Consider the following 24,834-nt stretch of genomic DNA (forward strand, 5'->3'; position numbering starts at 1 on the left):
GCATTAACGCCGAACTTTCCACATACCGTCGTCACCTGCCAGTCAGCACGTCAAGACGTGCTGAGCTGCACGCTGTGACGGAAGTTTTGTGGATTGATAGTGAACCAGAATCGGTGAACTGGTCAAGTGCAGCATGGACTTTGCTGTTACAATTGCGTGACTTTAAAGTAATTGTTGAAAATTGTCGATGTAGCCACAGCACAATTCGGTAAAATACAGGTAAGTAATTGCACAGCATATCGCACGCCTGTTCTCGATCGCCCCCCTGTGCTGTGCTGTGCGCTGTGACCCAAGAAGATTCTTTCAGGTATTTTGCTTCTATTTCTAGTTTTAAAAAATATTCCTTGTTATTTCCCTTTCAACTTTCATTAGCGATTATGAAATGGTTGAAACTTTGTTTTCTTTTTGCGAGCAATTGTTTCTTTCAAGTAGTATAAGGAAAGTTTCAAGTTTTTTACCTCTTCGTCATTTGTTATATTCCGCCATTCCGCCGTTATCATGTACTGGTCCACACGCTTTGACGGTTACACTGGAAACTCACCGTAGCACGTTTCATAGATAATGTTTTTGAATGGTAAGTCGTCATCTGATAAGCGATGATAAAACTTTGCTTTCTTGTTGCGAGTTATTTTGTTGCTATAAGGAACTTGTCAAGTTTTAGAAAGTTTTTTGTCGTTTGTCATACATATTCTGCCGTTATCGTGTGCTGATCCACACGCTTTGACGGGTTATCCGAAAACTCACCGCAGGACGTTACAATATTGATATTTTTAATGGTAAATCGTCTTTTGTTAAGTGATTATAAACTAACAGAAAGTTTGTTTTCTTGTTGCAAGTTATTTGTTGCTATTTGGAAATTGTGAAGTTTTTTTAATAGTATAGGTCGTTTGTCATATTCTGCCGTCATCATGTGCTGATCCGCACGCTATGACGGTTATACCGGAACCTCACCACGGCACGTTGCAATGATGGTATTTTTGAATGGTAAGTTTCGTCCGGCTTGGATTAATGGTTGTAAAATGATAGAAACTTTGTTTTCCTGTTGCGACTTTTTTTTGGTTGCTATGATTGCTAAGGAAATTTTCAAGCTTTTTTTCGAGTATTTGTCGTCTGTGATATTCTGCCGTCATCATGTGCTCATCCACACGTTATGACGGGTTGCATGGAAACTCACGTGTACATGCAGCACTTCGCAATACACACTAGGCTCAACACGCACACATGCAATGTTTAAAATGATTTATCACCGAGCATGGGACCGCAACCTACGGGCTCTGATAACGCTTAGGACCGACATTTAGTTGTGTATGGCAGCCCAGACATAGGAACCCCGAAACAAATGAAACGGGAGGTTTGGCCGCAAGTGTCTTTCTTCTCTACCTCAAGAAGGTGGTCTGCAAACAAAACAAAGAAAACGTTTCGATGACAGTCGGTTTTGAGCGTTCACGATCCGAAGATTGAATCGTCCCGAGACATTCTGAACCAATTCGATGATTGAACCGTTTCGATTATTTCCCGTAACCGGGTTAGCCTTGTTTGATCCGTTGCCATGTTTGTTTTGTTTGGCGGGGTCTGGGTAATAAGCGGGCACCACCAGTCCAAAGTTGATTTGGTTTAATCTTCGACTTCAGCAAGTCGACTGATTTCTTAGTTCTCAGTGCTATGTAGCATTTTGGTATTTTATGTCAAACCGCAGAAACCTGTGACGTTTACTGGTGTCTTCATTTTCCACTGCCTTCAAAAAAGAAGTCAAACCCAACCACAACCATAGTCAACCTTAGTTAACTTAGAACTTTCACAGTAGACTAGATAACTATTTCTGATTCCCATGTATTTCCATGTGCTTGTTTGTCTGCAATTAGCCTTCGGGCATGAACTTGCAATAAAGTTATTATCATTTACTGCATCCAAGGACATCTCTATATACTAGTATAATGCCCTTGCATCATAGCATAGATCTACTGTATTTCGGTAGATTTCAACCGGTTCAACTGGACCTAAACAAACGTTGTCCCGGCACAATTGTTTCACCATAGGTGCACTGATTGCCCGCCATTGTTCTACCGGCTTTTGGAAATAGGTGTATACAAGAACCATCAACAAAACGTAGAGCTGAAAAATAGAAAGGCAGCTAACGTTGTGAGAGAATAATGTAGTTTCATAAGATTGTTTCAAGTGACTGTCTTTCTAATGAGCTCACTCACACACTTGCCTCAGCTCACAACAAAGCCTGCTAGTTTATTTGGGAGTTTCTTTTGCTGAACGTCGATTAGGCCATGTTGTCTGTACGAGTCCATGCCATAACCTTACACGTGAAATCAGTCAGAGCACCCCGCATTATTTCCCCTGTAGAAAACGGAAAAAAAGTTTAGTCATTTCAAGGGATTCTCTCATCTCCTACCCCTTTTAGAAATGAAACCCGCCATTTTTCATCAGTGAAAAATATCATGAATAAACGTAACTAATGGTATGCTTTCCGTGAATGAGACTGAGAAGGAACTCTGTATGTTTAGCCGATAAATTCCTTGGAATTTTACAGGCTCATGCCTTATATTAGCACGTACCCTGTCACAAGGACAATAAATAAGATTGTTGTGTTCGTTATCTGAGGGATACAATTGCCATCGATCGTTGAACCCTTTCTTTGTAAACCGTCACCGCGTACGTGTGGACACAGAGCGACGGGGACACCGTTACGCCACACGACCCCACAGCCTAGCTGGTTATTGCCATGGCTTACAAACTAGAATTGCCCAATTGCCTTGTGTAGCAATATTTTAAGATTCAATCGACAGTTTTCATCTCTATAAGTCTCACAATTGTAAAAGCCAGTGCTACTCTTTACCTGTTCACCATCAGTCCACAATTTCCGTCACAGCGAGCAGCTCAGCACGTCTTGACGTGCTGACTGACACGTGGCGACGATAGAATATGACAAACTCTAAAAAAACTTGAATGTTTCCTTATAGCAGCAAAAAAACTCCCAACAAAGTTTCTATCTTTCCACAATCGCAAATCAAAGGACAAAGGAAATTAATATGGAATCCTAGTATGTGTCTTTTAACTCAAAATTGGAGAAAAATATTTTTAAGAGCCGTCCGTCAAGGGCGTGCAGCTCAGCACGGCTCGACGTGCTGACTGACATGTGGCGACGGCACGTGGAAAGTTCGGCGTGCATGCCTTTTAATATTTTATTATGCGAAATAATTATTCATAAATATATCATTGAGCATTTCTCTATTGAGCTTGTGCCCGAAAATCTCCACAGTAACGGACTCACGCCAAAAAAAAGGAGAGACAAAACTTCCGTCACAGCGTGCAGCTCTGCACGTCTTGACGTGCTGATCTGGCACGTGACGACGGTATGTGGAAAGTTCGGCGTTAATGCCTTTTAATATTTTATTGTGCGAAATATCTATTCATAGATATATCATTGAGCATTTCCATTCGAGCTTGTGCCCGAAAATCGCCATAGTAACGGACTCACGCCAAAAAAAGGAGAGACAAAACTTCCGTCACAGCGTGCACGTCCTGACGTGCTGACTGGCAGGTGACGACGGTATATGCGGAAAGTTCGGCGTTAATGCCCTTTAATATCTTATTGTGCGAATTTCTATGAATAGATATTTCGCAGTGACTGGGAAATATCTATTCATAGATATATCATTATAACGGACTCACGCCATAGTAACGGATTCACGCCAAAAAAAGAGAGACAAAACTTCCGTCACAGCGTGCAGCTCAGCACGTCTTGACGTGCTGACTGGCAGGTGACGACGGTATGTGGAATGTTCGGCGTTAATGCCTTTTAATATCTTATTGTGCGAATTTCTATGAATAGATATTTCGCAGTGACTGCGAAATATCTATTCATAGATATATCATTGAGCGTTTCCCTTTGAGCTTGTGCCCGAAAATCGCCGTAGTAAAAGGAGAGACAAAACTTCCGTCACAGCGTGCAGCTCAGCACGTCCTGACGTGCTGACTGACAGGTGGCAACGGCCTGTGGAAAGTTCGGCGTGCATGCCTTTTAATATTTTATTGTGCGAAAACACACAATTTAGAGACATCCTGCTGAGCGTATAAACATTTGCCTTCAAGCTTGTGTCCAGAAATCTCCGTGGTAACGGCCTCACGCAAAAAAGAGAGACCGATCACGGCATACGTATTCATACAAATCACGCCGAATCGGCGTAATGTTTGTGTCGCAATAAGTGGCTACTTTCCGTCTAAGCGGCTGATCGCACATGTGTCATGGCGGACTTTCCGTGCATCGAGATCGGCGTTTCCTGTAGGTTTTACGCAGGTTTACTGGCAGCTCCAGCCAAATGGATCATAAGTATTACATCTGAAGATAATAAAAAGCGGAACAGTTGATAGTTTGGGTGTTTTTATTTCATTTCAGAACGGGTTTTAGTTGAACTATCTCCCGAGATCGGTGCTCGCACGTTCTCACAGGCGCTCCGTACGAACTTCGCAAATTCCGTATTTTCCCACACTCTGTCCTTCATAGAAATCAAAAGATCGTAAAATATAATTGTTCAGCTATTTTCTGACCGAGTATTGTCAACTGTTTGCGTCTTATATCAATGTGGAGACCGTAGAAAACAGCCGTTCTGGGTTCCCCATATGGCACCCTGGGACGGCCGTCAAAGCGTGTTCCTGTGCACATTTTGACGCCGTCGAACGTGTGCTGTGTGGCACGCTTACATACCTGGATATAAAAGACCACTGAGGCATTCTCAATAAGAAAGCTGTGTGCATTAAACTCTGACCCTCCCTGCATTATCACTCAGCTTCCACTGTCAGGGGACGGTAATGCTTTAAAGATGATAGCTGTACCAGTATATTAGCTGTCATGTCTGCAGTAGTCATAAGGTATATGCTCTGTCCAGGGAATAAAACTCTTACAATATAGCTACAAGACACCCACCACTGAATTACGGATGGAATTGCAAATATTTGAGACCAACTAATAGTTCTGCTGAAGCATGACGTAGAATAACAAAAGTTGTCATTTCTGATTGATTTTTTAAAAGATTCTGAATTTAGTTAAGTGAAGAAGGAAAGTCAATTGTTGACAAATCTTTTTATGCCAAAGGCATTGGAAACATGTGTATTTCATACTCTTGTCATCTGAAAGTTATACAGCTCATATTCAAGGTAGATTGTCTTTGATATTTTAAGTCAGTTTTGGATGTACTGGTTACAATGTTCTTTAAATGCATCCAAGAGCTCATCCTCAAAGTAAGAAGCTTGTTAGACTATTCCTCTGGTTCATATAAAACTCTACGACTCTCTTCCGCGCCGTTAAGAGTGATAGCTCATCGGACCTCCCCGGATTCATGCGAAGACCTACCGTGGCGCGCGGGACCGCGTCTGTCAAGACGTGATTGCTCATCAGCTTCAACCGCCATGCCCAGCGCGGGAAACCGGGAAGCGGATGAAAAGAGTGTCAGGTGTCTGACTGTTTGATGCGCACGCCGGGGATTCCACCTGTTAAAAAGAAGATTGCGTTTTGTGGTAGTCTGATGGCCCTACAGGGAGGAACCACTCAGGTGGCAGCTTTTGTAGCTGTTTCCTTTTCCGAGGATCATCTTCGCAAAGTTATTAGTAAAGTCCTTGGCAGGGTCCCAGTGGGAAAGATTGAGGTACGGGCTGACATGTCAGTAACAAAAGATTTTCACACCAGCATCCCTATTTCAGTATTTGGTGATGACAGCTGAGGACTTCAAAAGCTTTCCTAGTGGCATCTTGATTCATCATTTTGTTAGATTGAGAAGAGTACTTGTAAGTTGATATAACTGAGTATGTGTACTGTATACCACACTTTTTTGTCTACATTGAAGCCTCCTTGTTATGATATAGCCAAGAATGTCACAAATTGACAAAAGTAGAGTAGGGTAGAGCAGAACAGAGTCTGACTCTTTGGCCAAGTATGAACTGTAGAATCTCAGTTTGTGCCACTCGTCATTTGATAGACACCTCTTGTCTTTGTGGGTTATCCAGTGCCTTGTAGTTGTACACTTCTAGATGGTTTTCCATGTGTTTGTCCAGTCTGGCTTGAAAGTTACAGTATAGTCAAAACTGTTCAAGACAGAAGACCACTCAAGGGACAGATGAAATATAGACAGGTGGTCACTATGCTTGTCAATGGAAAATATAGTCTAATGGACCAACACAAAGTGGTCACATTTGCCAGGTGGTCCTTATGTAGAGGAGATCACTTGTACAGGTTTGACTGTACCTACTCTGAAGCTATTTTACAGAGATAGCGCATGACGTGAGACAGACAATAGACAAGAAAAGGCCGGCTCCAAACTTCCCACCCCGCCGCTCTCCTGAGAGAACAGTTGATTGCACAAACCCTGGGAGAACAATGGAGTAACCTCCTGTTGCTGCATTATGAACTACCTGCCTCCTGGAAATGAAATTTCGTCCTCAAATCATCGTCCTGTCCCCCCGGCGGCACTATATCTCCTTTCTATTGAATTTGATATCAATTTTCATTCAGCGGCGCAGATTGAAGCAAAGTGGAGTATTATTACTCGGGATACAGACGCCCACCGGGAGGCCGGGAGTGCAACGCGAAAATAATGGTGGGGAATTTCGTCGGGCTGCGGCGCGACCTAAGGGACCCTGGACGACTTATCAGGGTTGGATTGAACGCAGACAATGGGTCCGCGCGGGGATTGCAATATGGGAGATCATATTACGGCGGTCTCTCGAGAAATATGGGCTATTGGATGCGAGCGATTGCTTGTGAAGTGCAATTTATGATGGAGTTATGACAGTCAGATGAGGGCAGTTAGGGGTGTATTAATGGGATCCTTGTTTAGATGAGCGCGGCGATACCTCATTCCTGTAATACCGCAGAGGTGGAGCGCTGTCGGTAGGCGGGCGGAAGTTTGGATCGCAAGATATGAGCAGAGAAAGCTTGTACTAGATTGGAAGGGAAGGTAAAAAAAGTAAGGAATAGGAAAATGTAGTACTTAATTTTATTTGGCTTGAGATATGAAGATTTAAAAAAAGCACTACAGTAGTATGAGCTGTTTATCTTGTTTCTGGATCATTGTATTTCATTAGTTGGAAAGTATGAACTAAAGAAAGTTTTACCAGAGGAAAAATAATCAATTGAGGGTGAAGAAAGTAAGGAATAAGAAATACAATACAGAAATTTTAGTTGTCAAACTTTAAGTTAAGGAATACAGAGTCTAAAAAGAAGAGTAGTAGTAGACAGCAGTAGGAGTTGCTGAATCATGTTTTTGTGTTTCGTTTTTATGTTATTGTATTTGAAAAGTAACAAGCTAGGGTATTAAGTTTGTTGTCAATAGGTAGAAGGTACACAAAAGTTTAAGACACATGCTTAAAGCAGAAGGGTACTTCGGCCCTACTCCCTTGTTAAGAAAAAAAACCCTGATGTAGTTGCCTGCTTCAACTGGTCGTTGTCAGTTCTACCGCCATATGTATGACCTGAAGTCAATACCTGCCAGACTCCGAACCTTGTTTGGAGATTGTTTTGTGGGAGGCCAAATCACCGACGGAGGTCTCGTCTTTTAGAGACCGCTTCATTGTCGATGTTTCCCCCTCGCGTGATGAGACATTCAGATTTTTATCGACCTTTCAGTCCCGGCTATCCGTCTTCGGGACAACAAATTTGGTTGTCGGATACAAGCAGTGGTGGTCTGTCAATCAAGTTGCTCACCCGAAAATATAGGGATGACCGCGAGTTGACCCAGTTGCATCTTGGTTTGAAACTGTAATTATGTCATCTTAGGGGAAGGGAAGGTATACTGTAAACGCACAAATGTTTGCGATGGTTTTATGTTCGCGGTTTTGGCAGTAAGCTCTTTGCCACAAACATTTTTTGCCCTCCTACCCCTTAGTCTACTATTGTCACAAACGAGAACTTAAAACCACCGCAAAAACTGCATTTTCTCCCTACCGTGAAATTAAAACCATGCTAACTTAAATGCATTTACAGTATATGTATGTCAGCTGGCTAGATTTTTATCTATAGATATACAATGTAGATATAGATCTGTGTACTTTCCCAGTCATGTCAATGTACAATATTTTTTATTTGTTAACGTTGTGTTAGGACAAACCAGGTAGATAGGAGTGTGAAGACAACGCCTCCTACAGGCGAAAACGTCTGACGAAGAATGGAGTTATGGGAGAACGGTAGAGTTGTCATATCGTGTTTCAGAGGGTGACAATGTTGTAGGAGTTTGTGTAGACTGCTATAGACAGCTGCATCTCGTGAGGTTTAAAACAAACTTTTGCAGAGCTCAACTCAAAGCAATAACATTATGCAGCAGTGGTGACCTAGATATGTCAACATGTTATCAAAGCTCTTCGGGGTACCCGTTCAAAACTTTCTGCATTTTCAGTATCTTTAGAAATGGAGTTGGGCACTGCCCCTATACACTGAAAGGTATGAGAAGGATTTGAACTTTTGAAGTGGTCAAGTTCTAACGATGCGGTTGTTGTGTTTTGTTCCAGTGTCTCCCGTGATGCCGTTCCACCAACCAATCCCAGTCGACGCACGGACTAACGAGGGACGGTACACGTTCGATCCCCACAATGTCTACCACGTTCCTATACACAGGTACGTACACAATGCTGTTTTTTCTCATTACGAAACATGAAACTATTGTAAAAGCTGTGCAATGTATAATCTAGTTTTAAAACATGGTTGATAGACAACTTGCATAAGAGACTAGGTCTTCAATCAAAGTCTAATTTAGAAACAATGTATTGAAAATGTGGTAGAACTTTTTAAAAGAAAGGACAATTGTATGTGTACTTTGACCATTGATTACTGGTTTGCCATATGTATGTAAAAATGAATATACTATAGATTCAGTTATTTTCGTGGGAATCTTTCTTCCTAAAAAGAAGGTGAAAAGAGGTTTTGCTGTTTATTATTAGGTTTGCGGTTGAATTAAGTCTGAAGTAGAGTAGTAATGTAACGGAAATGCATATTCACAGTGTCAAAACTGGTTAAATAAAACCTTTTCATTCGCAAATTCAATATTTTCACTAGCTGTGCCATAACTCTACATGTCTTTTCCCCACAGCCCGCCCTTTGGTGGTAGCCCGGTGCTGTCCGATGTCTCCATGTTGCGGCTCACCCCCCACAGACCCCACAGCGACCCCACCTCCCCCCTACACGGCCCCCACCCTGCCTTCAGGCTAAACCCCTTCTTCAGCCCCTACCATGGCACCCCCCCATTGTCAGCCCTGTCACAGGCCAGGGGACTGAGTCCTCACGATGGTGAGTATGGGGGTTAACAGAATACTGTAAACTCATTTATTTTCGTGGTAGAGGGGAAAGGACATTTTCGCCATATTTTAGTTTTGCGGATGAAACAATTATGTAGTATACAGTAGTTGTTATACATTGAGAGGTCACCATGGAAAAAGGGAAAATAAAACCACAGCAAACATTTAAAGATTTATTGTACTGTATAAGGTGTACAGTACTGTACTGTATAAGTGCACCTTTTCCCAAAAATGAATTTCGAGCCCTGTACTCAGAACCCTATGTATGTCAGAAAGGCTTGTGTAAAACTGAGGACCTTCCTTCCATCTGTGTCCAGGCATGACAGCGGCAGAATACTACCACATGGCGGCCATGAGCCAACAGAGGATGTACACTGACATGCCTCCTCTCAGCGGGGGCAGTGGCAGTATAGCCATCGACCTCCCTACCGATGGTAAGATCAGTGACATTGTCTCCAAGCAGATGTTGGGGTGAAAGATTGTAAATTTTCTGACTGCCTGGTTTTCATGACAGCTACCCTCCCCAACTGTCTTAGAAGACATAATTCCGAACAAATCTCAGCTTCAAAGTAGGCAGAAAAGAAGTACTGAAACAAAAAGTCTTGTAGTAAACTCTGTTTAATCTTAAATAGTGTTTAAAAGATGATGCCTTTGAAACAATTTCGTACATTGCAGTTCTATACCCGGCAGGCATGCTATTAACATGTGTGACAAGATTAACCTTGAAGCAGTTTGTGTATTTTCTTAAGGACTTTGTGCGATGTTACTTGCCAGGAAAAACAGTGCTCTAGGCCAAGTTGTTGCCTCCCAGTTTCATATGTCTGTTTAGTCTGAAACTGTGTCCAATGTTCTCAGTAACGAAATATCAACTAAAGGTGGCATCTTCTAAAACAATCCATTCTTTGGTTTAGCAGTTTTCATTGGGGTTATCTCAAAGTTTAGCTCAGTTTTTCTTGCATACAGTTGTGGAACTGTTGGAAGGAAAAGAAAAGAGACAAAAGATGTATGAAATATTGATTAGAACTTTAAAAAACTTAAAGCAAATATACAACAACAAAAAAGAAGACATTTTTGTAAAGGTTTACAATTTTCTGCTTACTACAGATGGTTTTATAATCTTAGTAGTGCTGTCTTTCTTAGCTAGATATATGTAAAATATGTGACATATGAATAAACAAATTATAACAATATGATAGTAAACTCCGGGATGAGTTGCTTTTTTTTTAAGTTATCTTTTTTGATTGATAAATGAAATTTCCTATAGCTTACCAACCCTAATGCACTTCGTGCAACAGGTACCAATCTCTGACCTGTCGCTTGAAAATGTTGTGTAAAGTCTCTTGACTTGACAGTCTGAATACCTAGTGATTATGTCTGACAATGGCTGGATTGACAGGAGACAACCACTGTGTCTATGTCTGGGACACACTGTCTGCTCTGTGGATCTTGTGCTGATCCGTTTTCAATAACTTCTTGAAACACTTGAAGAATTCTGACGCTTATAGGTTCGGCTAGACAGTTAAGCTACTACAAGGTTTTGTGCTATAGAAAAATCTAACTGCTCAAGAAGATGTTTAACCACCAGCCTGCTAAGGTAGATGTTTGGAACCGAATCTGTATTGGATATGGGGTTAGGCAGCAGGGAGAAGGTTAATACTAAAAGCTACTAAATGCAGGAAGAGTGTTATCTGTACATTTACAAGTAGTACCTTGACATGTAGTTGGCCCCTATGAAAATATGTGACAAAAACAATGTTATCCAAAACGCATGAAAAGTTGCAGAACAGACAACAGAATACAACAGTTGCATTTAAGATACAGTTTGAACAGGAAAAAATGCAGGTCACTTATTATAAGAACATTCTTGTTTTCCAAATCCATAGAGTTAGACACTTTTGCTGACAGATATTGTACTTGTTTTCTCAGGTTCAAGGTTCTCAACACCAAGAACGGCAGCGCGACATGGTCGCAAGCGCGCCCTGTCCATCTCCCCGCTGTCTGGCGAGTGTCTGGACCTCAACTCGATGATCAGAACGTCGCCAAACTCTCTTGTTGCATTCATAAATGGCGGCTCACGCAGTGGATCGTCAGCGAGCACGGGGTCCTACGGTCACTTGTCAGCGAGTGCTATGAGGTAAGGGTTCTAAAGACTTTCACATATAACTGACCATGGCCTCCAAACCTTCTGCAGTAAGTCGTGTAAAAAATTATCCATGTTCTTGGTGAACATGTGTGTGTCTGTTTGTGAACAGCCTAACTCAAGAAGTTGTGAATGCATCTTTATGACATTTTGGTGTGTTGGTAGATGTTTGTGAAATGAAGAAATTATTATATTTTGAGACCCCTGGCCGCTTTCCAATGTACTACAGCTTGATTTCCATCTTGATATCTGTTTTATCTCTTGTCAACAGAACTGATAAATTCTATATAACATAAGGCACCGTTGTCTGCTAACAAAGGATTTCTCTGGCAAAAAGTAAGAGTTTCACAAAAGCATATCGGAATTGTTTAATCAGTATTTTTATCTCTTTTCCAGCATATCAAAACACTGTTTTTGAATCAGCTATTTTCTCTCTTCTCTGCTGGCTACAGAACTGAAAGTGGTGCTGAGAGTAAACCAGGAACCCAGTCCTCGGCGACCATGCCGTTCAGCGCGCCAATGCCGATGTTCCCGTACCCCACCTCGCCCGCCATGCAGCAGTTCCACAACAGGCTGATGCGCCAGAAGAGCCCGTTCCACTTCGGGATGCCGCACGCCTCGCCGTTCGCGGCCCCCCTCCCCGCGGGGATGGCAATGTTAGCGGCGCAGGGTGCCATGCCTCCGTCATCATCTGCAGCTACACACACGGAAACAAAGGTAAGCCTTGGACACATCTTGCAAATGATCAATCTTATAGGACTTAAAGGAGAAGTTTTGTATCCTTTTGAAACTTACAGAGAAAAAAAAAACATACAGGTCTTTGGACACCACCAGTACGGTAATTCTTATTTCTTTCCTTGTAAACTTTATGTTCACTGTTTTAACAGTCACCTCTGTACCGTGAACTTATCATCACCGTGAAAAACCTGATGTAACTATTTACGATTCCTTCACACATCCGTTCTGTAAATCACGTGAAGTTAAAGTTCAATCAATGAAAATGTCCATTTTCCTTACATTCAATGAAAATGTCCATTTTTCTTACACCATGAAATTTTGCTACCTTGAAGATAAAGTCAATTACAGTATGTAATCACATGCTGATGTTTCATTGACTGTCTGTCAACTTCCTCAGGCAATGCTTACTGGTTCTAGTACTTCTTCTTCACAATGGGACGATTTAGTGGTTGTGTACAATAAACTTTATTTACCAGCAATTTTCCAAACGGATGAAACTGTTCACTGAAAAAAATGTAACAGTGAGCTCATAGGTTAATTTCTTTGCAAGTTAAAGGTTAATCTATAATTGTGTGAGCGTAAAGGTTAATTTCATTGTAACCTAATGATTGTAGCATAATGTGCTTGTGCTAAGTTCATAAGCAATTCAGTCCTGTTAAAAGGATCATTCTTGAAATTCTCTTTTCAAGATGTTTGATACTTTCTGCACTCTACAGGCTGGGGAGCCAAGTTCGAGTATCGTCAGCAGTACCATGGAACCATCGGAGAGCAAGCGCTCCAAGGTCAAGTATGAGGGCTCACAGGGTTCTCCGGACAACGTGCCTTCGACCACATTCCCCGCCGAATCCCGGTCGGAAACGAGCATGGCGGAGGGGACCAACGAGGACGCGGAACCTCCCGTGTACGAAACCAACTGCCACTGGGACGGCTGCAGCAAGGAGTTTGACACCCAGGAGCAGCTAGTTCATGTATGTTGGTCTATATTGTACTGAAAAGCAGCTGTTATTTTTCAAATGTTTGATTGTTTTGCAATGAAATGTGCATATATGGTATCTGTTGCCTACAATTTCTCCTTGGATTCGTGTTGGTCTACAAATGTACATCATACTCCAAAAACAGCTGGAGCTTATAAGTCATAGGTCTCTAGGTTGGCCCACATTTTGTTTCTTAGGTCAACAAGAGGTCCATCTGTATATTTGAGACTGAAGCATTTGGGTCAACTGTTGGTTTTGTCTGAGATCCTGAATTCTTGATGAATTCATTTTTCCATTGATGCTTTTTGCGTTAAATAGATCAAATACATGTATCTGTATCTGTATAGCCAGTATAACCACCATTCGGTATAACTTTGTGCATGCGAAGTTACACTAGATTTTCCACATCAAACTAAATTATCATAATATGTATTGTAAGTACGTATGTATGTATTGTATGTATGCTTATTGCATTATTAGTAGTATAAACTATAAGCTCTAAGCGTTATTTCAAGGTTGGTGTTTTTCTTGTCTATGTGCAGCATATCAACAATGATCACATCCACGGTGAGAAGAAGGAGTTCGTGTGCCGGTGGTCCGAGTGTACGCGAGAACAGAAGCCCTTCAAGGCCCAGTACATGCTGGTGGTGCACATGAGAAGACACACCGGCGAAAAACCTCACAAATGCACGGTAAGAAACTATCATAATTATACAAAAAAGATTCATGGCAATATCGTTTTTATTTTCTAAAGAGGGGAGCAGTGGAAAGGAAAAAAGTGATCTCGACCCAGACCTTGATGAACAGATGAGCTAATCTTCCATCGGTGACAGAGAAGACAGTATATACAGTATGTATGTACAGTATATACAGGTTCATTTTACCGGGGAAATTCCCTGTTTCGACAATCACAATGAACAGCGGACTACAACCCTTTCCAGTAGCGTGCATGTCGGGTGACTGACACAGACAGGATTCAAACTTACAACTTCTTGGTCCAGGGGCAGGGTTGCTAACCACTGGATTACACACGCTACAAGATGGAGGAAATGCATTCTCATAGCATATGCCCTTTTACCCTCAGAAGCAGATTCTACTGAAAGTGGAAAATTCAGATTGACCTCTGACCTTCCCAGGGCACAGGTGACCAGTTCGGTTGTGACTTGGTGGCTTGAATTCTGAGAGAAAGACTGTAGCAGGAAGCACAGTCCAAAATTTGATGCGCTAACGTTTTGTCCAGAAACAAAGTTTTTGCTCTACATACTATTGTTCTGTTTGTCTTCAATCTTACATTGTTGGATACCTTTGTTAAACCCCTTCCCCATGTATTGCCTACAAATGAAACATAAAACACCGTTCCAGACTATTTAAAATCGTGTAAAGGGCAGAGATTGTTGGCAGTGATGGACCTATCAAACTACTCAAGCAAAAAAACACTGACAAGTCAGACAGCATAACAACAATGATTGAATGAGGTTAATGACCCCACCCATAAATACATGCAGATATTTACGTATGATAGAAGAGAGGGGAAACGATCGGTCACTACCGAGAATAGCCCAGGACATGACTGTTACATTCCTGGGATGTTTCGTCCATGGTGGACAGGATTTCGGTCACACGTGTCCACTTGTCGATTGAGGATGCGTCTATGTCAAAGTTATGTCTCTGCTGCCTGTATCTTTTATGGGTCACACATTTCATGTTCACTTCACTTTGAAGGTGAACATTCAAGGACAACTTTGTCCGTGAATATACTGTTGGCCAGAAAGACCATGGACAGGATTTCGGTCACACATATCCTCTTGTTGATTGATCAGCGCTCGTGAGTGCGACTCGCACACAATATGTATGCGACCAGTTTTTTGAGAATGCGACTAGATTTAAAATCACGGTCGCACGGTGCGACTATCAAATTAAGACCTGCACCTAGATAATAGGTGCAGAACTAAGCGGTAAGCTGAAAAATAAACATTAGGTATTCAAAAGCTACCGCGAAAATCGCCGGTGAATTTTCCATCTTGTTCCCACACCCGTACCCGCGGTACAAAAAATGTCCGTTCCAAGTAGGTATTCCAACGACGCTACCGCGAAAATCGGCCAACTACCGCATGGAGATCGGTAAACTTCTACCATCTTCCCACACCCGCGATACAAAAACTATTCGTTTCTACAGGCAAAGTCACCCATGAAAATAAAGAATATAACTTTCTCTTTCTCGTGATGTGTTTGTTTATCTTGTAAAATGTTTCAAACGCCAGAAATTTACCGATGAAAACGGCGCGGCGTAGCGCGCGCGGCCATGATTCAAAACATGGCCAATTTCACTTCCGCCTACGTCTTAGACCGCAGCAGAATGAGCCGATTACGAGCTTTAAATTGGTACCTAGAACAAAGGGGAGAATTAATTTTTTGAGCATTGAAATTCGATTGTAACGAACTCTTTGATGATAAAAATTACCACCTTAATTTTTCTTCTTCTTGTTCTTGGTGTCAAAATGACGGCAAGAAACAGGGCTACGTTTTGATGTGATCGACATGTTTATATCATGCACACCGGCGAGGTGGCGCTCCTTTTCCCGATGGAGGTGGCCCTGTGATTGGATGGTCGCGCCGCGCGGTCCTGACGCGCGAAATTTGGACTAGATATTTGACTGGGCCGGCACAAACAGATCATTTTTGATACTATTGAGCAAGAATTTCAACGTTAGAATATTAAAGCATTTTTGATTGTTTGTAGACAGAGGGTGGTCATTCAGGGATATGTGAATCATTACTTGCCTTGTTCCAAGTAAAAAAATGCCATTGTGTATTTTTCAACTTGTTGAACTTGAGGCACCGTGGCCCCCGGATAGGGGCCAGCCGGGGAACCTATGCCCAATTTTTTCGAAAATCTCAATACATCACTCAAGCTTATGTAATTGTTAATGTCATCGCAAATGGTCATGTGAATCATTGCTTGCCTTGTTCCAAGTTGAAAATACCATTGTGTTTTTTTTCAACTTGTTGAACTTGAGGCACCGTGGCCCCCGGATAGGGGCCAGCCGGGGAACCTATGCCCAATTTTTCTAAAATCCCTCTACACAGATATCATTCTTCCCCAAGAACCAACTAGATTATATACCACACATTGCCAGTTATTTTATGATCTATTCAAATACTTTATTCCAGGTTGTTAACATTGATTGATAGGAGTATTACTTGGTATGGCCAAGACTTTTCTGTTCTTCCAACTTTTTGTAGTGGTGCTCCTAGATTTTTGCTGGTGCCCCTAACTTTTTTGGGTTAGGGGCACAGTGCTCCTAGACCTAAAAGTTAGTCTGGAGCCCTGTTGATTGAGGATGCATCAATGTCAACGTTGTGTTGCTGCAGCTTGTTTTTTTATGAGACACACATGATATGTTCACTAAATTTAGACTTTACCTTGAATCCCCCCATAACTCATGTTGTTTCGGTCAGCAAAAAGTATTTCTCCAGGGTTTTTGGTTCCGTGCTGCTGCTTCTATCTCCCTCCTTGTTTGGAATCTCAGTTTTCCCCCTGTTAGTCCTGGAATATTCTGTTGTTCCACAGACAGAAGGATGGTGCCATTGACAATGACATTGAAAATCCCCCTAAAACTAAACCAAATCAAAGCAGTTGTTGTAGAAGTTAGAATTGCTCCTAAGATCTTATACATGTGAAATCGTTCTACGTTTGTGGGGACTTCGTGGTAGGAGGAGAAAATAGGCGTTTGAAGTTGAAACGATACAGGAGTACAAGTAAGACAGTGCATTTGTTCCCGTTTGTGGTCAGAGCTCACTGTCAAAAACCCCAGACACAAGAGTATATTTCAAGATTCAGTGTCTCGGATGAAGATGTCATTTTCTAATTGTTTTTTCATGCAAACATAAAAGTTTTAAAACCACAGAAAACGTTTCACGATTTACAGTATGAAAGGAAGATGTCATTTTTCAGTGTTTTCTTTTTACGCCAAAAAAAATGGCTAACATAACACACATTTAAAGCACAGGCTTCTGCTGAGTGGGCAAATTTAGAGTTTTTTGTTAGAAGGCAGTGGATAAGAAAAGCTGAAGTTGAGAAATAAGAAGTGTCAGCTAAATACATGTTGTATGGTGACTTCGGGTGGTGGTTTCTATCAGCAAAGAACTGTTAAAGAACAAGTGACATTTGCTGAGGACTCAAAAGGTTAGTTGTCTGTAATTATCTAAATAGGGAACATCTTTTACAGCAAAGTCTCAATTTGGCTATCAGCAACATTGTCTGGTGAATAGAACAATTTGGAGCGTTGCCATGGGTGTAACTGCACTAACAAGGTTAGCAGGCAACCTGGGCTCTATCAAAGACAGACCACAAAGATCTAAGTACAAGCAGTTCGCAGTGTCAGGCTTTCTTGAATTGGTTGAAAGGAAAAGACAATTTTACAGTCGTAGTAACCAGATGGTTAACCTGCACCCTCAAGACTGTAACAGCGCACTTACGGCCGTTTAATTGATGGCACATGTGAGTGCGCGTTTCAACCAATGGCTGGTTGGCTTGCATTGCTCCAGCACCCTTCAACATGTTGTGGGCGGAGCTTTTGTGTTCTTCAATGTGGGTGGTCTGTTTTCTGACACCTCTGGTCGCAGACCTCCACAGTCGATGGTAACCTTCCCAGTTTTCATTGAAGTCTTAAAAATGTCTGGAATTCTTTTAAACTGCTCCCCAATTATTCTGCAGAAATAAAACTGAACAGGACATAATGACGCCCCCAGGGCAAAGCTTCTGGCTGGGGCACTAAGATTTAATAGACCATTGTTTGATGTAATATGGCTTAATGGCCTAATAGGTGCTTACATATGGCATTCACACTTACAAAAAGGGCTGTATCTACAGCGACTTTGTATTCCAGCCAAAACAAACTTCAACTTCCTAACCAAACATGTGTTTCGGCTTCAAGTCTAACATATGGAGTATCCAAAACAGCGTAGCTTGCAGGTGAAAAAATAGGTGTTTTGTTATTTCTTGAACTAGTATTTGTGGTAGGTAGTCTGTGTTTGGAGATATTTGGAACGCTGTTTTCTTGCGTGGTTTGTATACTGGCCTTTTATGTCCCCACATTGTATGGCTTGTCCGTCATGACATTCACTAGATGTCGCACACCGGAAGCGGCTAACAGGGCAATGGAGTTTCCAGGCAGCTGTAGTAAGCACAAAGAAGCAACCATTGCTGGCGTGTCAAGAAGGGGGAAGAAGTGAAAAAAGGATGAAAAATGACAGCGAGCAGTTTTTGTCCCCACAAAGATTGTGATAAAAGGCTGAGGATGAAGGATGGTGCTTATTCGATTGTTATTGGTGCATTATCAGCACATTAGGTTGCCCTTACTCTGCTACTAGTGCTAGATAAGTGTGTTGGGTTCTTTTACTGAGACTTGTGAAAAAAATCATCAAAACTGTACATGAAAACCTTGCTGCTTTCCTGTGCAAGGCATGAAAAAAGTACTATGTAACTTAAGATTTTGTGAATGTGACGGTTTAAGTTAAACTTTATTTGTATCTTTCCAGTCAAATCAATTAAACTAGAAGCCTGAAGATGACCCTGTTTTCAGCATATAAAAGTAAAGTTTATTCAGTAATATTGGCAGGAGAACCACAGAGAACAATGAAAGGATGTGAATGTTCAGGGTAGCTATGAAAACGAAACTTGCTGATTTTCATAAAAACAATCCATGTAGACTTTTTACATGCTTTGACATTTTGGATAAACGTCATTCATATTTTACGTATCATTACACCATTTTTATAGATAGCACTGCACTGAAATGTGGAGTGTATAAAAGTAGGCATGCATGTATCTCATAGTTAATAAACAGGACTAGCCATTCAATCTCTCTCATACTCATAGCAAAGAATTGCCATCCGAATGGTATTGGAAATAGCTACCATGGGACACCCGATGCCAGTTTAATAGCTCCACTGTCTCAGCCAAATAAAGTCATTCAAACTTCATTTAAGCCTTTTTGCTCCATATTGATACTGGCTTCTGGCTCCCAAAGGAAATCACACTTCAAATTTCCCCACGGACTCCGCCTGAATTACTTGTAAGTCACTATCACAGATGATAGACTCACTTGCCGCCAATTTAGTTGTGATTCAGGAATTGCAGTGGACCCAAGGGGTCCTGATCCAAGACCCCAGAGCCCCCTCCTAGTGGTGGAGACAGATGAGGTGGTGTCATCAGGTCAAGTTGGGCCGGAAAATAAGGGATGAGGGGGCTTTTATGGTTGAATGGAGGTGGGGAGGGGGGCGGACTCTGAGTCGTGATGGATGGGAAGTAAAGTATAGATGAAGATTACATGGCTTTGGGGAGATGGTGCCAACATCTCACGGGCTAGCTTAGCTTCCACAACTACCCCTATACATCATAATGTGATCATTTAGGATCAGTACTCAACTGTGTTATTATGGGTGCCAAATGGTAAGCTGCCATGTTTTATGTCCGACTGAGTTATATGGTACATTACGCTTCCGTTCAACTCAGTATCCAGCTATTAGATACTCAGTATAGGAAGCAAAGTAAAATTTGGGTAAAACATTTGAGTTGCTTTTTTTTCCAAATGGTGTATTTGCTTATGTGACTGAATCGTCATGAAATATCACAAAGTTTGTGGAACAAAGTTAATCTCGCAGCAGATGTTTGGATAGAAAATTGTAATGTTTTCTGTCCAGACAACTTTTCCGACAGTCTATTACCCCACAGTATAGTCCAGTGGTTAGAGACCCTGCCTCTGGATCTAGAGTTTGGGAGTTCGAATCCCGGCTGTTGACCCAACATACATGCAACTGGATAAGTTACAGTGTTCATTGTGCTTGTCAAAAAGTAGCTAGAGGAATTTCCCTGGGACATTGGACCTGTAAATACTGTACATAGCATCTGTCTTCTCTGTCACGACCAGTGGAAGAGTAGCTCTTCGGTAAGCTAAACTGGTTCAAGATCCTTTCCTCTCTTACCCCAACATCTGCTTGGAGACAAAAAAAGTAGCCAAACTGGTTGCTCCGCAGAGAACATACCCACAGACCCTGCGGTTCCCTTGGGAGCCGAGAAGTTTTTGTTGTTCATAATTGGAAACCTTTCTGGTTCACAAAAGGCCCAATCTTGGAATCCTAACCCCATGAAGCCGAGACCATTGTGATCTGACAGCTCCCTGACATATTGTGTTTTGTGGACCCCAACTGTAGTAATTGGGTGTATTCATCTGAAGAGGATGGTCAAAAATAATGGCCGGCTTTGGAGTCCGTGAATGGCCTGGTCATAATCTTGTCTCATCGACCATATTGAAAGCTGCTGTGTTTGATACGACAAGAAGTAATAGAAGTCTGTTATTATCTGTGGTTTGGTTCTTGGTGCGGTAAAATATCAATATGAATATCCCTCCTGTTGTGTTTATAGCAGCATCTTATCGTAATCTTTCTTTACTTTCCGTGCATACAAAACAGCAATAGCCAATGATGGCCAATTTAATCTTCTCTTTACTGGCTAACATAATAACCAATGCAAGGTTGGTACCGAAAGGTTTGCTCAGCAGAAATAATGTGAAACAAAGTCAAACTTTTCATTTTTTTAGATTGAATATGATATGGTTGCAACTAGAAAAAAAAGATTTGCTAAAAAGAGTTTCAAGTTTTCATGCTAGTTAACAGTTTACTTTAACTGTTCAATATAGATATACTGGATATAGAAAATAAAACATAAGTCAAAATTGCCCCAAAAGACCACTTGGAATCTAGTCTAAATGGACAGGTGGTCACAATAGACAGGATGGATTGATTAGTACTTTTATCAATGAGAAAAGTGATCTGAAGGGACCTCCAAAAAGTGGTCATATTTGCCAGGGGGTCCTTATGTAGAGGTGGTCACTTATACAGGTTTTACAGTAACTGTAAACGAAGCATCACAACAATTGTTATTATCTCCATGAAAAATGGAGATATAGTTTTGGGTGTGTCTGTGTGTCTGTCTGTTTGTTTGTGTTTCCGCACCACTCCAGTCAGCATAACTCAGGAACCTCTTGATGGATTACGATGATATTTGGTATGTGGGCAGGTGTTGTGAAGCCGAAATTCAAGGTCGATTTTGGGCCCCCTGGTATGTGACCTTGGTACTGCACCAGAAATTCCATTTTTGTATCTCTTGACCTGGACATGCTATGGTCTTGATTTTTTGGTGGCAGATAGCTTGTGGTGTAATAAAGACGTGGGTTGGGTTTGGGCCCCCTAGCAGCTTGCTCTGGAACTGCAGTGGCGTTATCTTGAAAATCTTCTAAGGAGAATAACTCAGCAAAGGAACGATGGATTTCCATGATATTTAGTATACAGGTAGCTTAGACAGAGATGTACATAATGAAGTACAAATTATGTTAATTAGGACTTAATTTGCATAACTAATGAGAAAAATCTATATTTTAAGTGTTTTCCATTATCAGACTCAAATACATGTAATGTATGTAGTTAATGGAAAGTGGATTATCAACAGATACCAATTATGCAAATATATTCCTTATTTGCATAATTAATGCACAACGCCATATCTCATCTAATTGGAAAATTATAGGACTGTCAATATGATACTTAGATTGCAGGTAGCAGGTGGAGCATCAACAGATACCAATTATGCAAATACATGCCTAATTTGAATAATTAATGCAAAACACCATAATTCATCTAATTGGAAAATTATAGGACTGTTAATATTGCAACATGTGTAAGTTAGATAAAGGTGTTTGTGACCAAGCATATATTATGCAAATGTATAAGTCATTTGCATGAATAGGATTGTTCATGGAGATATGAGGTCGTGGAACTCTTGTTTTTGCAGCTTTTGTAACAAGTCTATACTTTTCTTTACAGTTTGAGGGCTGTAACAAGGCGTATTCCCGGTTAGAGAACCTGAAGACCCACCTCCGGTCCCATACAGGAGAGAAGCCATACGTCTGTGAACACGAAGGATGTAACAAGGCCTTCTCCAATGCCTCTGACAGAGCGAAGCACCAGAACAGAACGCACTCCAATGCAGTAAGCCCCTTTATTTTTTCTATTATCAATTAAAACTTTCCCTGCATACTATACATAAATAAGAACTCTCAGAGTCTTAGGTAGACAGCTTAAGGATAGAGTTGTACTCCAATACAACCATTGTTGAATTTGTTTTTTTTTTCTCTCTGTCTAGAAACCGTATGTGTGTAAAATCCCTGGCTGTACCAAGAGATACACCGACCCCAGCTCCCTACGAAAACACGTCAAGACAGTCCACGGTCCCGAGGCGCATCAGACGAAGAAGCACAAGACGCTCGGACCCACCCCACGCCCGCGGGACCCTCCTTCGGACAAACGAGACCAGGACTCGGTCAGCTCGCCGCCGGATAGTAATGGCGTCCACAGCAGTACAACGAATCCCGCAGCTTCTCAAGGATCCCCCGGACAGAAACCCACCGAAGGCCACAAGCCGGTAGGTCTTTTGTATTCAGTCGTTGCAGAGGTGTACCTTGGAATCCATCCTCTTCTAGCCCTCATGGTTCACTCATCTGATCACCTCGCAGAATAGTCTGATCCCTGTCTCCATTGAAATGTGTGGTCCTTACGCCCTACATTATTTCGGGAATTGAATATTTCTCAAAAGCAGTGTAACTCTGCTGTACAAGGACTGTGAACGAATCAGAACTCTTGCCTTTGCTTTCTTTAAGGCAAATCTTGAAATGTCAATGGTTGCTAGACTATTCGGCAAGGGAAGCGATCAGAGAGCAAACTGGAGCTAGAATTGGATAAATACCAGGCTAGTAGAGTTATGCTTTGCAAGCACCTTCAAACTTTTTGTCCAGTTTTCTTGGACGGCTTTAGATGGAGAACTACATGTAACATAGAGATACAGATTTGTTCTTCTAATATTCTATCAATGTGTGTTATTCATAATGATAGGAAGACAGTGGTGCTTAGTATTCTCACAATTCTTATGCTTGTAGTTTTGCATGGTTGTCTACAGTGTATATCCTCTAACTTAACATGTCTACATCAACAATCTCCTAAACTATACTAACTGCTACAGTAACTAGTAACTGCTAAATGTTTAGATATAGTTTTTCCTGTAACACATGTCCTTCAAGTTTTTCCAGACTTGTTTGACAACTGCACTAACCGTGTGTCTGTGTCTGTCTCTTGATAACCCAGTGTGGCTTTCCTTTTGGTGACAAGGAAATGGGTGGTGGAAGTTGAGGTACCTCTTAGGCCAAGGAAAAAATGTTGTGTTTCCGGTTACCCGACTGACCCTTTCAAAAACATTCCAACGCAAGCCTTTTTTATCGGACATAAAATTTTCAAAATGACATTCTGAGTGATGAAAACATAGAATTGTTTTCTTCATCACAAAAATCTGAACCCCAAAAAAGGAGATTCCCTACCTACCAACCCTTTTTTTCAGGACTGTAATCGGAAACACAACATTAATTTTCCTAGGCCTTGGATTCAGTCCAATACTAACGTTTAAGAACAATTACCCAAGCGAATGATTGAATGGATGATTTGGTATTAGAAAGAAATGAAAACATTTCTAATGCTTGAAATCACTAAGCTCTGATCAAAGTGAGTTAACAACAGATTTTGACAACTTTTGCACACTGCCATAAGGTAGTGCGGTAAAGCAAATCTGTTGGAATCAAATATAAATTTTCAAATTTCTTTGGTATCCTTAAAGTTCACGGTTTTTACTGATGTTTCACGGAAAGACATTGTATCTGTGAACATTGTGTTACAATCGTGAGCTTTAAGATACTTCAGACTCTTGATTTTCACTGTGCTGCGAAATTTGAATGCTGAGAGCTAAATTTGTGGTAGAACTTAGAAGGGAAAACAAGTTTTTTTGCTTTGTTTTCAGTTCGCAGTTGAAACAGTTCTTTATTACAGCAGTAACGCATTGGAAATGCATATTTACCGTGTCAATCCACAGTAGAGAGGTAATTGAAAGGTCATAAAAAAATAAACCGACGCAAACATCTCAAGATTTAAAATATCATTTCAATCATGAACACGAAAACACTTCAAATTCTAGATTTTCACCGTGCTGTGAAATTTGAGACCTGTGAAGTTAAATAAAGTATCCCCCTTCACCCCCTCCCCAGACTGGCCAGACCTGCGACGCCCAGCAGTCCGTTTACGGGTCGTCGCCACACCACGACAGCGGGGTGGAGATGAACGCCAACAGCGGGAGCCTCCCCGACCTCTCCACCATCGACGACCAGGTCATCAGCGACAGCAGCATCAGCAGCACCGTGCCCACGTCCCGCGCCTCCGAACGGGACGGGGTCATGGTAGCGGCGCGACCTGGGCTGGTACCGCGGGCACCACGGATCGGAAACAAACCTTCCAACCAAAGAAGACGGATGCGACTGAGTGGCACCCCTGGTCCGACATCCCCACCCAGATCGGACTCTGTACAACTACCTCCTATCGAAAAGACAGGTGTGTTCATTTACATTTAGTTCATGGTACTTAATATAGGCTGAATTTCAGTTCTCAACTGTGCGTCTCTTTCAGTTTTACTGAGGGGTGACTTATGTACGAAAGATTTCAATGGGCTTGGGGGTTAATCCACCCCTCATAAGAAGATATTTCACTACGCCAAAAATAGTTACTCACCTCCATAAAATTTAAGTTGAGGATTGGGGAATT

The 24,834-nt window shown here is 41.6% G+C and overlaps 2 protein-coding genes across 5 annotated transcripts in view; one reads left to right on the forward strand and one right to left on the reverse strand.

The window, feature by feature from the left end:
• Positions 1-24,834, reverse strand: part of LOC136445839 (V-type proton ATPase 116 kDa subunit a 1-like) — a 268,423-nt gene that overhangs the window by 157,722 nt on the left and 85,867 nt on the right. The window lies entirely within an intron of this gene.
• The window catches only part of LOC136446470 (zinc finger protein GLI2-like), an 80,395-nt gene that overhangs the window by 50,950 nt on the left and 4,611 nt on the right, over positions 1-24,834 (forward strand). For all 4 annotated transcript variants that reach the window (XM_066444848.1, XM_066444847.1, XM_066444849.1 and 1 more), the window contains 10 exons: positions 8,506-8,611; positions 9,084-9,280; positions 9,606-9,722; positions 11,215-11,422; positions 11,881-12,145; positions 12,883-13,134; positions 13,683-13,832; positions 22,024-22,188; positions 22,343-22,621; positions 24,285-24,624. In XM_066444848.1, the coding sequence (XP_066300945.1) occupies positions 8,506-8,611; positions 9,084-9,280; positions 9,606-9,722; positions 11,215-11,422; positions 11,881-12,145; positions 12,883-13,134; positions 13,683-13,832; positions 22,024-22,188; positions 22,343-22,621; positions 24,285-24,624 (2,079 nt within the window). The remainder of the gene's footprint in view (positions 1-8,505; positions 8,612-9,083; positions 9,281-9,605; positions 9,723-11,214; positions 11,423-11,880; positions 12,146-12,882; positions 13,135-13,682; positions 13,833-22,023; positions 22,189-22,342; positions 22,622-24,284; positions 24,625-24,834) is intronic.

Source organism: Branchiostoma lanceolatum, chromosome 12 (genome assembly GCF_035083965.1).
Source record: "Branchiostoma lanceolatum isolate klBraLanc5 chromosome 12, klBraLanc5.hap2, whole genome shotgun sequence".
NCBI lineage: Eukaryota > Metazoa > Chordata > Leptocardii > Amphioxiformes > Branchiostomatidae > Branchiostoma > Branchiostoma lanceolatum.